At 40.8% G+C, this 14651-nt stretch overlaps 1 protein-coding gene across 2 annotated transcripts; it reads right to left on the minus strand.

Moving 5' to 3' along the window:
* Positions 1-8327: 8327 nt before the first annotated feature.
* On the minus strand, positions 8328-12119 carry LOC147120544 (C-X-C chemokine receptor type 4-like). 2 transcript variants are annotated; one of them, XM_085986640.1, is made up of 2 exons: positions 11994-12119; positions 8328-9911 (listed from the first exon to the last, which is right to left on the minus strand). In XM_085986640.1, exons 1-2 carry the CDS (start codon positions 12021-12023, stop codon positions 8850-8852), a joined length of 1092 nt encoding a protein of 363 aa, XP_085842766.1. In that variant the 5' UTR covers positions 12024-12119; the 3' UTR covers positions 8328-8849. The 2 variants fall into 2 exon arrangements, with proteins under 2 accessions (XP_085842766.1, XP_085842767.1); XM_085986641.1 differs by lacking the exon at positions 11994-12119 and adding an exon at positions 10136-11823.
* Between the last annotated feature and the right edge of the window lie 2532 nt (positions 12120-14651).

The following is a 14651-nucleotide window of genomic DNA, read 5'->3' on the forward strand; positions in this document are numbered from 1 at the left end:
TGTACATGCACACCAAGGTCCCTCTGATCCTCTGTCCTTCCTAGGGTCCTACCATTCATTGTGTATTCCCTTGCCTTGTTAGTCCTCCCAAAATGCATCAACTCACACTTTTCAGGGTTAAATTCCATTTGCCACTGTTCTGCCCATCTGACCAACCCGTCTATATCATCCTGTAGCCTGAGGCTTCCCTCCTCATTATTTATCACCCCACCAATTTTCATGTCATTTGCGACATTACTGATCATACCTCCTACATTCATACCTAAATCATTAATGTACACAACAAACAGCAAAGGACCCAGCACTGATCCCTGCAGTACACCACTGGACACAGGCTTCCAGTCACAAAAACAACCTTCGACCATCACCCTCTGCCTCCTGCCATTAAGCCAATTTTGGATCCAATGTGCCAAATTGCCCTGGATCCCATGGACTCTTACCTTCTTGACCAGTCTCCCATGCGGGACTTTGTCAAAAGCCTTACTGAAGTCCATGTAGACTACATCAACTGCACTACCCTTATCCAAACACTTAGTCACCCCCTCGAAAAATTCAATCAAATTGGTTAGACATGATCTCCCCCTGACAAAGCCATGCTGACTATCCTTGATTAATCCTTGCCTCTCCAAGTGGAGACTAATTCTGTCCCTCAGAATTTTTCCCAATAATTTCCCTACCACTGATGTTAGGCTCACTGGCCTGTAATTCCCTGGTTTATCCCTACTACCCTTCTTGAATAATGGTACTACGTTAGCTGTCCTCCAGTTCTCTGGCACCTCCCCTGTAGCCAGAGAGGTTCTGAAAATTTGTGTCAGAGCCCCTGCAATCTCCTGCCTTGCCTCACACAGCAGCCTGGGATATATCTTGTCTGGGCCTGGGGATTTATCCACATTTAAGCCCACTAAAACTGCTAGTACCTCCTCCCTCTCAATACTAATTTGTTCAAGTATATCACAATCCCCCTGCCTGATTTCTATGCCTACATTGTCCTTCTCCATAGTGAACACAGATGCAAAATATTAATTTAAAACCTCACCCACATCTTCCGGCTCTACACACAGATTGCCACTTTGGTCCCTAATGGGCCCTACTCTTTCCCTGGTTATCCTCTTGCCCTTAATATACTTATATAAAACACCTTGGGATTTTCCTTTATTTTGCCCATCAGTGTTTTTTCATGCCCCCCTCTTCGCGCTCCTAATTTCTTTTTTAATTACCCCCCTGCACTTTCTATACTCCTCTAGGGCTTCCACTGTTTTTAGTCCTTTGTATCTGCCCAAAGCCTCCCTTTTTTTCCTAATCCATTCTTGTATATCCCTTGACATCCAGGGTTCCCTGGGCTTGTTGGTCCTACCCTTGACCTTTACGGGAACATGTTGGCATTGTACTCTCTCCATTTCCTTTCTAAAAGACTCCCACTGCTCTGATGTGGATTTTCCTACAAGTAGCTGATCCCAATCCACTTTGGCCAGATCCTGTCTTATCATATTAAACTCTGACATCATGACTCCTGAACCTCTGACCGTAAAACCCTTCGACCCAAGATTTCATAATCTCCTGACCCATCTCCCAGCACCAAGTACCCTCACTCCTCTGGCCTTTGATCATTGGACCTCTGGCCTGATTGTTTCTTGTTTCATGCTGGATTCCTGGCACTGAGATGACAACAACAACTCTTTACAAACACTTAGATTAATTATTTAAGTATATTAGCAAATTAAAAGCCTGCCTCTCAACAGTGCTCTGAATTAAGATTTTGTTTTTTTAAACTTAACACTGATGTTAATGTGGGCAACGCAACAAAATTCTTTGTAGGGACACCATGCATGATGTCATGGCAGAGGGATAAACAGTGTATCCTCTGACTCACCTTAAGCAACACCACAGCAGATCTGCTAATATATACACAAGGCAATGTCTATATGAATGTACCTAATGTGCATCCTGAAAGTGTCAATCTCCATATTCATAACTCAGCCACAAATCACAACTAAACAGCTAGACAACCTACCAATGTACAAGTAGCAAGCTGAAATGCAAACTACTAATCAAGAATCAGCAAACAGCAATCAAGAAATCAACTAGCAAGGAAAAGAAGGGGAATTAATTAAATCGTTCAAAATATTGTTTGAAAAGCCTTTGGGTGCCATTGTATTTACTCAGCCAACTAAATAGACAAAGATAATGGATACAATTTAAGAAAGAAAGAAAGAACTTGCATTTAGACAGTGCCCTTCATGACCTCAGGACATCCCAAAGTGCTTTACAGCCAATTAAGTACTTTTGAAGTGTAGTCACTGTTGTAATGCAGGAAACGCGGCAGCCAATTTGCACACAGCAAGCTCCCACAAACAGCAATGTGATAATGTCCAGATAATCTGTTTTTTTTTAGTAATGCTGATTGAGGGATAAGTATTGGCCAGGACACCGGAGAGGACTCCCCTGCTCTTCTTCCCATAGGCCCATGGGATCTTTTACGTCTACCTGTTGTGGGGTGGGGGGGGGGGGAGGTGGGGGGAGCGGAACAGGACCTCACTTTAAAGTCTCAGCTGAAAGACAGCACCTCCAACAGTGCAGCAGAACATTTTGAAATAAAATTAATCGCAAAATGATGTTGAATATTATAGAATGTCAAATAAATTCAGGTGGTTAAAGTAGTTTGCCCTTTATGCACTGGATTCAGCTTTATCCAATCCTAATTTAAAAGGCATTTACTCCAACACTGAGGACCACCCTCATTTTTTCTGATGTTTTCCTTAAGGATCCATATCTCACAAGAGCAATATTTATGTCATATAACCTGGCATCCCTGCTGTCTTATTCTGATACAGAATTTCCCAGCATGCAATCTGTGCATCAACAGGAGTTGAAGGGTAGAAGGGCATGTCCCCACATCCTGTGAGGATTTGAGAGTTTCTTTGTTTTTCCAAAAGACTTGCAAAGAAACTTGCAAATGTATTCTCAATGTTTTATTTCAGGCAAGTTAATGACATTGATGCAAATGTATTAACAATGGTGCTTTTCTGTTATGAACTCCTCACAGACAAATAACACCTGTGAACATGTGCAAACGGTTCTTGTGATTTCTTTGTTGACGATTAGTAAAAACCCAAGAGATTGTTTTTGGAGAATGTATTGCTGTTTATCGATGTTGATCATTGAGGTAAAAAGTCTTTCTCTTTTGAAGTATTTTTGTTTGTTTATAAAGGTTAATGGGTAAGTTGACAAACTCACTGAAGTGCACTAAATCAGGAAATTGTGAACCCCAGCCCATGATTTTTTTGTCCATTCATTTTAAGCAGCAGGAAATGTTTTAAGGCAGGAACATAAAAACAGGAACTGGCTGACAATGGGTATAGTGTTGGAGTACCTAAGGGTGCAAAATGGGAAAAAAAATTGGATAATTCCTCTCCGACCCTGTTAGATGATCGAAACTAGTCCAGGAGAGAACTCTGGTCCTGATTAATGTTGTACGATACTTAGCTCTTGTACAAGATGATCTCCACCAGAAAGAGGTCCCGCTCTTGCTTGAAGGAATTCAGCGAATCAGCATTCACCGCATAAACTGGCAGCCTGTACCACAGGTCCACTATTTTTTGAGAAAAGGACTACCTCCTAACATCTAACTAATTCTGCGCTTACCTAACTTGAGATTGTGATTCCTGGTCCTCCCTAATCTATTTAGTTGTAACAAACCGTCTACACAAACACATTTGAATCCCTTCATCATTTTATAAACCTTGATCAAATCACCGCTAAGTCTATGCTTCCCTAAAGTGTAGAGGCCCAGCACTTTGAGCCTATCTTGGTAACTAAGAGGCTTTAAACTGGGAATTAATCTTGTGGCCCTCCTCTGCACCCTTTCCAAAGCCTCAATATCATGCACCACACGAGATCAAAACTGGATACAGCATTCTAACTGAGGCCAACCAAGGTCTTGTACAAGGACAAAATAGTATGCTTTGTTTTGTAGTGCATTGTCCTGTAAATATACCCTAGCACAAGCACCCTATTTGCTCTAGATATTGCTTCATGGCATTGGTCATGAACCTTTAGAGATCTATATACTAGAACGCCCAGATCACACTCTTTCTCCACCAGCTTTAATTATTTTCCCTGAAGGTTGTATTCAGCTTTTGCCCTGCCCATATGCATAGCACTACACTTAAACATAATTTGCCAGCCATGGACCCAAGCCCCCAGCACACCTAGATCCGCTTGTAATAGTCAACCATCATCTATAGTCCTAAAGATATAATAGTATAGAGATGCTATTAAATATAAGTTAAGGGACATTACTGATAAAATGTAAATGGAACTTTACTCTACATGCACTCCATGATCTGGGACTGTCACAAGGCTGTCAAAGTGGAAGTGTTGTCAATAACTGACATCCCATATAAAGTTACCAAATAATATGGAATCCTTATTTATTTTAAATGCTATTCAAAGGTTTTGACTGTTGGGTCAGTCACAGATAAGATTGAAGCTAATTGAGTCAGACCCTGGGTCATTAGTATCACTACACTTGCATGACTGTAAATTAATTTCAGGAACAGCTACATCTTTTGTTTTAACTAAAATAAAAGATTTTTCTTGAAAATAGTGGCACAGCAAAGAGCTTTGCACTACAAGGACACGTATTGGGACTTTGGGTGGGTATGTCAGCAGAATAGACGGGAAATTGTACAGTGAATCAAGTGTGCTGACCTCTGTGGTCAAATTCCATATATGCACTCTGTGCCAGGAGGGCTAAATCACAAATTTACTTTATAATGTTTAACAGTATTGTTAGTTTAGCTTAGCAGATGACTTAAAGCCTTGATGTCTTCTTTCTGATATCAGTTCATGTGCTAGTGGTGTGGGAGACAGCACTGACCCATTCTGTGATTTTTCTCCCACACCTGCTTCACCAGGCACTTCTGAAGGGAACACGGTGGGGGTGGGTGGTGGGGGAGGGGGTGGCGCTACTCTGTGCCATTGAGTGTCTCTATCACTCCTTGGGGCAGAGCTTTTGTAACCTGAGCCATGTATCTGTCTTTTCTCTGTCTGGATGACTGGATTCTTCAGAAAGCCTTTGACAAGGTAAGATACCGGTGACTTTTGGAGAAGATTAAAATGTATAGAATTGAGGGAGGGGTGGCAAGTTGGATTAACAATTGGTTAGCAGGGATGAAACAGAGAGTAGGAGTTAAAGACAGTTTCTCAGAGTGGTTAGAAGTAGGTAGCGGAGCCCCACAGGGTTCTGTTCTTGTAACCACTTCTGTTTGCTGTGTACATCAGTGATTTGGATAGAGAGGCAGTGGTGTCCACATTTGCAGACAATACTAAAATAGGAGGCATAAGCAGCAAGGGGATATTGATAAGATGGTGGAATGAGAAAAGTAAGTGGCAAATCGAATTCAATGGCAGCAAATTTGAGGTGGTATATTTTGTTAAAAAAAATACTTTGAGTGGAGTAAAGCTGGTGATGTGGAAGAGCAGAGGAATTTGTGGTTTAAGGTCACAAGACATTAAAAACAGTGCCTCAATTGGATAAAGCCGCAAAAAAAGCTAATGGATACTGGGTGTTATGGAAAGAAGTATAGAATATAAAAGTTGAGATGTAATGTTGAATCTATATAAAATCTTAGTAAGACTACAGTTTGAGTAGTGCGTGCAGTTTTGGGCTCCACAATGTAGGAAGGATATTGAGGTAATCGAAAGGGTACATTGCAGATTTACTAGGATGCTGTGTGGTATGAGGAAACTCAAATACAAGGGAAGATTTAAAAAATAGGGGCTGTTTTTGTTAGAACAGAAGAAATGAATGGGTGATTTATTGAGGTGTTTAAAATTATGAAGGGATGAGACAGAGTAGATAGAAACAGACTACAGTAGAGCTTGACTTTATGCGACACTGTAAAATGGGTAATAGCGAGTCAGCAGCTCGTTTTACATCTCTCCCAGTTTTGATTTCCATTGCCATCCATTTATAATGAAGTGAAATGTATATTATTTATAAAAACATATTGCAGTAGATCTTGACTTTGTGCGATAGAGCTTGATTTTGTGCGATAGTGCAAAACACATGATAGAGAGTCGGCAGACCGTTTTACCTCTCTGACGATTGACTTCACCGGAGATAATAATTGGGAGATGTAAAACGGCTGTCAACTCGCTATCACCCATTTTACACTATCGCACAAAGTCAAGACCTACTCTACTATTTCCAGTGATTGAGGGGCCTAGAACAAGCAGACATAGATATAAAATCAAATGTTCAAGATTTAGGACCGAGAGCAGCAGAATTTTTTTTTACGCAGCGGGATGTAAGGCTGCGGAATGTGCTGTCAGAGTTAGTGATTGAAGTGGAGACCATGTCAACATTTAAGAATAGGTTAGGTAGTTGTTTGAAGGAAAAGATAATATGAGGATATGGGAACAAAGCGGGCACATGGGATTAGGACTAGTGCAAATGTGGAGGATAAATGGACGGATTGGGCTAAACAGACTATTTCCATGTTGTAATTTCTATGTAATTCTATCTAAAAGTTGCTGTAGCCGTTTTGCTGCACAGACTCAAACTCCTGGATATCAATCTGGTGTTCCACTGTCCCAGCGGAAGCAGACCGTAGTGTTATTGGGAATAGTTGGTCATCACTTTCTATATATTTTTTAAATCTTCATCTCAATTTTAACAGTTAATCAACATAACATTATTTGCTGAATAATTAGACTTACCTTTCTGTTCAAAGGAATAGTGTACTTACTATGAATTGCTAAAGGGCTGTAACCAAATCCAGCAAGTGATGCCTAAATCAATTTTCTGTGGATGTGGTTGAGATTTTCAGTAGGTAAGCACCACAGATAAACTTAGGACTAATATAAGTCTGTCCAAAATGACCAACATATGGAATCAACTTCTGGATAGAGCAGTGGAGGCAACAAGAAAGATGTAAAAAAAAAATTGGAATCGTTAATGAAACCATTGGATGCTGTGATAAAAATGGTGGACCGTTCCTCATCGATATCATCTTGGAATCTAGCAGCTTGCACAACATGCTAGTTTCTGGAGAAAAGTAAAGGCTAGTTTTACTTTGATGTGAAGCAGTCTTGGCTTCATATCAACATAAACTGAGTTGTGTAGCTCAGGCGTGAAGTTGCTCAAATTGAATTTAGGTCGGATGTCACCCACAGGTAGTTGCGTGCTGCTTCCCTTTGCACTTGCAGCAATATACCTCCACCTACTGTGAAACAAAGTTCCCAGGCGAACCATTTGACTGCTTGAGATTGTTTAACATTTATTTGAAACCTTTAAAATATTTATGGCGAAGCGACATTACCGTAGGTCTTTAACATTAAAATTTAACCAACATTTCAATTCTGGTGATTAGGATTTAATTTTCCCAGCCCAGAGATTGACATGGAATCAGCAGAATGATTTCAGTCCGTCAGCCCCCCATTATACCTGCAGTGTAACACCATTAATCTCTAGCTAATTGTTGCCCCTGGGTATTACAATTGGAAAAGCTATGTTCTAATTATTATTGTGCATTGTAATTTATTGATATTTTTGCAAATCCTACTGGTTGATTATGTTCGGGGGAAAAAGTAATGCCAGAAACAATTTTTTTTTAAATGCAAATGCCTGTTAATAACCAAGCTATGAAGAAAGTTGCTGTTAATCGATTGTTCAAATTTGTAATCAGCATTGAAACCACAGTTATTGTTGAATGAAATTAAAAAGAAAAGGAAGACTTGCACTTATATGGTGCCTTTCATAACCTCAGGACCTCCCTAAGTGCTTTACAGTCAATGAAGTACTTTTGAAGTGTAATCACTGTTGTAATGTAGGAAAGGCAGCAATTTCTGCAAAGCAAGCTCCCACAAACAGCAATGTGATAATGACCAGATAATCTGTTTTTATTAGTGATGTTGATCGAGGGGTAAATATTGGCCAGGACACCTAGGGATAACTCGCCGGCTCTTCTTCGAAATACTGCCATGGGATCTTTTACGTCCACCTGAGAGAGCAGATGGACCTTTGTTTAACCTCTACAAACAAAACTACACAGGTAAGGTGATACTGAAATCCGCAGGACTCTCAGAGCTTCTGGACTGGGCCATTGAGACTTCTCTGCATTAGAGGATTGTCCCCTAATTCATGAGCATTAATGGGAGTAGAACTTCTGACAGCTGCCAATGAAAGGCTGCATCTCCTGTCAGTATTCCAGCAGGGTCCCATTGCAATAAAACTAAATGTGGATATTGTGAAATGTTCGTGTTATGTGGTAGCAACTCCAAGTTGTCAGTCATGAAGTTGTCGAAAGAAATACACCATAAAATTTCATATGAGAAACAGTGCATTTATTTACATATTAATCTGTAGAAATACAAGTGCAGTCATATTGAATCTTTACCAAGGTCCCAAATCAGTGATATGGATTGTTGATTATAAACAACTCGTTTGTCCCTGTCACAACATAATTTCGGTGATCAATTTACAGGATAAAGTGGGGATTAATACGAAGTAAAAATTTATTATATTATTCAGTGACACACCTTATTTACATCAGTGAAAATTAGACATATGCACTCCAAAAACTTGTTTCCCTGCCGCTGTTTTTTCTTTACCGCGAGTTTTAAAACCATTTACAGAAGGATAACTGAATGAAACAGAAAAGTATAAAAGTATAAGGTTAAAAAGATTTGGAGACATAAATAACCTATTATATAAATAGCAACCGCAACATTAAAACAATACAAAGAAAAGCTTGAACACCAATAGTGAAAACATTGATAACACCTCGGATTAATGCAGCGCTCTTTGACATCACACAAAGAACGAATGGTTCTGGGAAAAGAAGTTAGCAACTGGACTGAAGACTGGACGACTCGGACTCGGTCGAAACTGACGGGTGGATTCCTCGTCTGTCTTTGCTTTTCAGCTTTTTAAGAGAAGAACACCTGGTTTCGGAGTGACTGAAGACTCTTCGGGTGTAACTTTTGAAGTTGACCCCGACAAAGGCGTACAAAATGGGATTGAGGCAGCAGTGAAAGAAGGCGACAGCTTCAGTGATCGCCATGGCAGTGAAGACAATGTTCTCCATGCCGCAAGAATACTCGCTCCCCTTCATCAGCATCACGGTGTCGATGGAGATCACGATGTAATAGGGCAGCCAGCAGAAGAAGAAAGTGACGATCAGGATGATGGTTATTTTCAAGGCTTTGCGCTTCTGAAAGCCGGTGGAATGGGAGAGTTTGGAGATGATGATGCAGTAGCAGGTCAGGATGACCAGCCCCGGCAGGACGAATCCCACCGCGATCCCTTGGATTCGGAAAGCGATCACCCAGGACTGGTAAGTTTCTTGCGGGTAAATGCGTTCGCACACCACCCTGTCGACGAGGTTTCTGGTTTTAGCAAAGACCATGTCGGGCACTGTCAGCAGAATTGCTGGCAACCACACGCCCACATAAACCAACCGGTTCGCCAAAATCGTCCGCGGGCCAATGCTGTTGGTTGCATGCACGACCGCATAGTAGCGATCCAAGCTTATGAAAGCCAGGATTAAAACGCTGCTGTAGAGGTTGACGGTGTAGATGATGTGCACGATCTTGCAGAACACCTCTCCAAAATACCAACCGTGGCTAGCATCGACGGACCAGAACGGGAGGGTAAAGACGAAGAGCAGGTCAGCCACGGACAAGTGCAGCCTGTATTTGTCAGTCATGGTGCGGTATCTCCGGTGGTAACCCATGATGATCACCATCAGGCCATTCCCGGCGATTCCCAGCACGAACACCAGCGAGTAGACACATGGGAAGAAGATGCTTTTGAAGAAGGAGTTTTCTCCGTCGCACACAATGCCCTCTTCATACGTGTAGTTATAATCGTCGGTGTCATTGTGGTAACTAGCGTCGTAAGGCATCTGGAAGTATAACAATAAAAAAAAAAATTTGATTAAAAAAAAAGTACCAAAGCTGTTAGTTTGATTTATTTAATTTAAAGCTGCACCATTCCCTTTCCAAACAGACCAGGTTTCCAGGACGCGGATGGCAACAGCCACACTCTAACCGACCCAATAGGAAGCAGATCCTCCGTTGTTTGGGTTAGAATTTCTGACATGGACAAGAAGTAAAATACTTAGAGCACCTTTCATGACCACCAGACGTCCCAAAGTGCTTTACAGCCAATGCAGTACTTTTTGAAGTGGCGTCACTGTTGTAATGTGGGGAACACAGCAGCCAATGTGTGCACAGCAAGCTCCCACAAACAGCACTGCGATAATGACCAGATCATCTGTTTTCGTGATGTTGATTGAGGGATAAATATTGGCCCGGACGGGGAGAACTCCACTGGCTCCTCAAAATAGTGCCATGGGATCTTTTACATCCACCTGAGAGAGTAGATGGGCCTCGGTTTAATGCCTCACCCAGCAGCACCATCAGACGGTTCAGCACTCCGCCTAGAATTGAAGTCTGTACAGTGGGATTATGAACCCACAACCTTCTGACTCAGAAGGCGCGGGTTCTACCACACTGCGCCACAGCTGACACTGAGGTTTATTGCCAAACCTGATTTGGGGGTAACTCAGGCAGTTTGTTTTGCTGTTGCAGGTTGTGGGTTAAACACATTTAAAGCCGCGGCGAGTCACACTTGGTTTGCCACTTTCCAGCTAAACTCTGGGCAATAAGCGTGCGACACGAGAGAGGCAGGAGCTGAGCCCTGTGCGATATAAAACTCCGCTCAAAGGCACCGAGTTACTCACGCTGGGCTTACACTGCCGTTTTCAGAGATGCAGTATCGTCCCGAACTGATCAATGCATAACGTCTCTGTTTTTTATGGGATGGCGGGGGATTTTGGAAGCGAAATCACTGTATATATTTACTATTACACAGCTAGACTGATTCTCACTTGCTTCGCTGTGCGCATCTCAGTGCAGTGTCTGATGTATCGACCTCATGGGGTTGCAGTCACTCGGTAAAATATGAATGATCAACGCAATGGCATGTTAACAGGCAGTTATTTCTTTCGTTGCTACTTAACACCCGCCCTCAACTGCTTATTTTAAACCCATTCACGCTAAGGTCGACCCACTGCGATTCAACCCACGCGGTTTGAAGTTTCAGTTGGTGTTTACCCAACGTGAGTAATAAGCAAAGTTTAAGGACATTCCGCGGGGATTTTTTGTTATATTATTGGACTAACGGTTCTACATATTTGGCTTTTTGGTGCCTAAGTGAAAGGTCTTAAAATAAATAGTGAAATGTACCAATTGCACATCTTGTGCACGAAATGTACCTGCAAGATCATTACCCGTGGGGTGTTTCCCTATACACGGAATATGTGAATGCGAAACGACCTATTGGTTGGTAACAATGAAACAAACCCCGGCTTTGAAGTAACTGCCTGTTAACATAAAATGGCAAAATTGCAGTTGAACGCTGTCACTTTAAACTCTCTACCTTCGTGGGTCCAAACCGAATGAATCTTACCACGCTGGTTTCAAAAGGCAAATCATAAAACGCGCGCAAGATTAAAAAATACGGAACTAGATAAGCGAGGCGAATGGATCGGACCAATATTGCAAAATGCAGTTTCAAAACACGCACACGCAAGCAACCGGTTTCATTGAACATAACAAAAACGCACATTGTGGAGAGGCTAATCTAGAATAGTAAACATAAAAAAACTCAAAACTCTTGTTGACTTCTCCCAGGTATTTTCAATGATCCTAGAATATATTGGTTTTAGATCCTAGAATATATTCCGATTATCCTTACTTTGCATATAACAGTTTTATGTCATCTATAGATAAATGCTTACTCTGCACAGTAGGCACATCGCATAGAAATGCAATAAAAAAACATAAAAAAGGATATTTTCTAAATAAAAAGCCACAATGATAACTTTTTTTTAAATTGAAAAAACATTTTGGTGCACAATTTACAGATATAATAGAAATTGAACAAAGAGTATTTTAATTATAGTAATTAAAGTTTATCTTACCACTTCGTACAACTCGGTAGCCTTGGACATACTGCACGGTTCACAATAACGCTTGGCTCTTGCTATGGTGGAAGTTGAGCTCTCGCTGACTTCTGACTCTGTGAAGATCCTTTGGTGAAGTTTTTAAACTTGAGGCAAATTCCCCACTTGCACCCGCGCATGCACACAGCCAGAGCCCCGCCCACAAACTGAAGCAAACCAACAACTGTCAAACTGGGGGAAATTCATCCAACAACAAACCCCAGTCACAAGGCGCACATGCAACCGCGACAGAACTGCTACAGCGGCGCTGAAAGCCAATTTTATTTCATAATTTCCGATATTATGCAAACAACTGACACGATGGGGTAACGTGGAATGCCCAGTATAGGTCCGTATTTAATGAAAATCTGCTTCTGAAAAAAAAAAGTATCGCTGTCGGTTGTGTACCTGGCCGGCAGGATTGAACAGCCTGCTGACACAATGCATGAATAACGGCCTTGATCGAGGCACCCGAACACTGCTTGTGTCTGAAGCTGCAGTCCGGCAGGAGTCTGTGACTTCAGGAGAGAAGGGGGGACAATTGGGGAAAATCCATTCTCCCATTTTTGCCTTCTGCTCGTACCATTCATTCCCTCATTCATTCCCTCTTACATTTTGTTTCTGCGTTTTTTGGGGGGGTAATTTTATATTTCATTTTTCTATTTGTTAAATTTGTTTTCTTTACCTTTTGCCTTCATCCCCTATCATTCCTTCATCATTGCTGGTTTAAAATCCTAGAAACACATCAGCACAAGGCTTGCAGCTATACAAGGAGAAGGCCCACCGCCACCTTCTCAGGGCAACTAAGGATGGGCAATAAATCTGGCCTTGCCAGCATCACCCACATCCCAAGAACAAATCCAAATCATTGGGCCAAATCTTGTTGTAGCAGGGCATCTAACGGCGTCTGCCATTTGTTAGACTTGCCCTTTGCACATTTAGATTTTTACTTTTTTTGGTGTAGCAAGTTGCTGAAAGTGCGAGCTGCTAACGTTGCAGCAAGGGAAATGGCATCATGGACCTCACTTAAAAGGGAAAGCAACTGTATATCTCTTTAACCAATCAGATTGAAGGATTGTGAAATAAACGGCGCAAGGACTGAGAAAGGAGTGTAAATCAGAGTGGGTGAATTCAATGTCAAATCAGGTACAGAAAGAGGAATAAAGAAAGGGAAAGAAAGATTGAATTAAGAGAGAGAAAAATGACAAAGAAAAAGTAAAAGTAAAAATAAAATGTTTTAATTTTAAATTTAAAAATTTAAAAATCTCCAACAACAATTAAAATCTGAACAAATGAGATTACACACATGTAATAGTTAATTTTCAGTGCCAGAGAGGTTGACTGGCAGTAATTAACAGTTAACACATCATTAAAATGGTACCGAGACTGGAATGGACAAGACTTAACTTTCTTTGGTGAGTTTAGTTCGTATCTCTCGCGAAAGTAGAGCAACTTCATGCCAGTCAATGCCTTTACAATCGTAAGGTTTATCAGCGAGATGCTGTTTTCACGGAGCTAACGGCTGAGCGGTGCAACTCGGACAGCAACTATTGGATATTTGAGTTTAACTGCGCCTCTGCCCCTCGCCTGATGTTGCTGTACCATTTGCGCATAAATAACGATGACCGCCATTTACCTCATCGTTATTTTGACAGGAATATCTGGGCCATTATGTTTTTATTTCTCTTTTCAGACTTTTTCTTTTAAGCTATTAAGTAGAACATTACTTTGTGGATAAATATTGCAACCATATATAGCAGTGCCCTGGCTTTATTTTAGAAAATAAACTCATTGACAGGATTGTATGCACTGAATTCAGGGTTATTAGATTTAGAAATGCTTCAAGGTATTCTTTTGGGAAGTAGCTGATGGGCTAGATGGAACTTTGGTCTATTCCTGCCTTGAAAGGTCACCATGTTACTACTATGTGTCACATGGGGATCCTTAACAATGCACCCATTCAGAATCATCAGCAACGGTGCATCTGTTCTCTTTCTGGAGCCATTACTGAGCAGTCACTTGTTTTAGACTAAAAAATGTTTTAAGAATATTATTTACAATGCTCCTCTATAAAGCCCTGCAAACAACATTGGAGTATTCTTGGAATCCCATGAAGTATATATACTTCTTTAAAATCACTGATAGCTGCTTTCAATTTCTTTGGCTATATTTTTTTCAGTTTCTACGGAATGATATTTATCGTTGAAAGTACTTATTCAAAAATTATCTCCTTTAAATCTTTCAGTGTAAATTTTAATTGATTTTACTTTTATTGCCTTCCTCTCTTTTTTAAAGCATAATTTATGACAATGTATTAATAATTCTATGAACTTTGAACTTGGCTGAATGTTATAAACCTACTAGCCCTATGAAGTACTATAATCCTTACTCTGTTCTTCCAAAGCTGCTGTCAGTGATCCTTATTGTTTGTTGCCAGTAAATTATGTATATCAATTTTCCAATAGTTGTTACTTTGAGAATTCTCTTTGTAATATGATTACATCTCCAGTAATATCACTGGCCTCTTTGACAACCTTCTCTTTTTTGTGGTTGATCTCCTTTCTAGAGGTCAAGCAGATGTTTTGACACTAAAATGGCAACTGCAGTGAATCTATACATCATTGAAAGTGATCAATT

This window comes from Somniosus microcephalus, chromosome 4 (assembly GCF_052327205.1).
Source record: "Somniosus microcephalus isolate GS21.2 chromosome 4, FLI_Smic_1.0, whole genome shotgun sequence".
NCBI classification, from domain to species: domain Eukaryota; kingdom Metazoa; phylum Chordata; class Chondrichthyes; order Squaliformes; family Somniosidae; genus Somniosus; species Somniosus microcephalus.

Excerpts from the sequence above, each read along its gene's own strand:
- LOC147120544 (XM_085986640.1), bottom strand. The coding sequence starts at position 12,023 with ATGTCCAAGGCTACCGAGTTGTACGAAGTG. Across the intron at positions 9,912-11,993 it reads CTACCGAGTTGTACGAAGTG|ATGCCTTACGACGCTAGTTA; the intron begins GTAAGATAAACT and ends TTATACTTCCAG.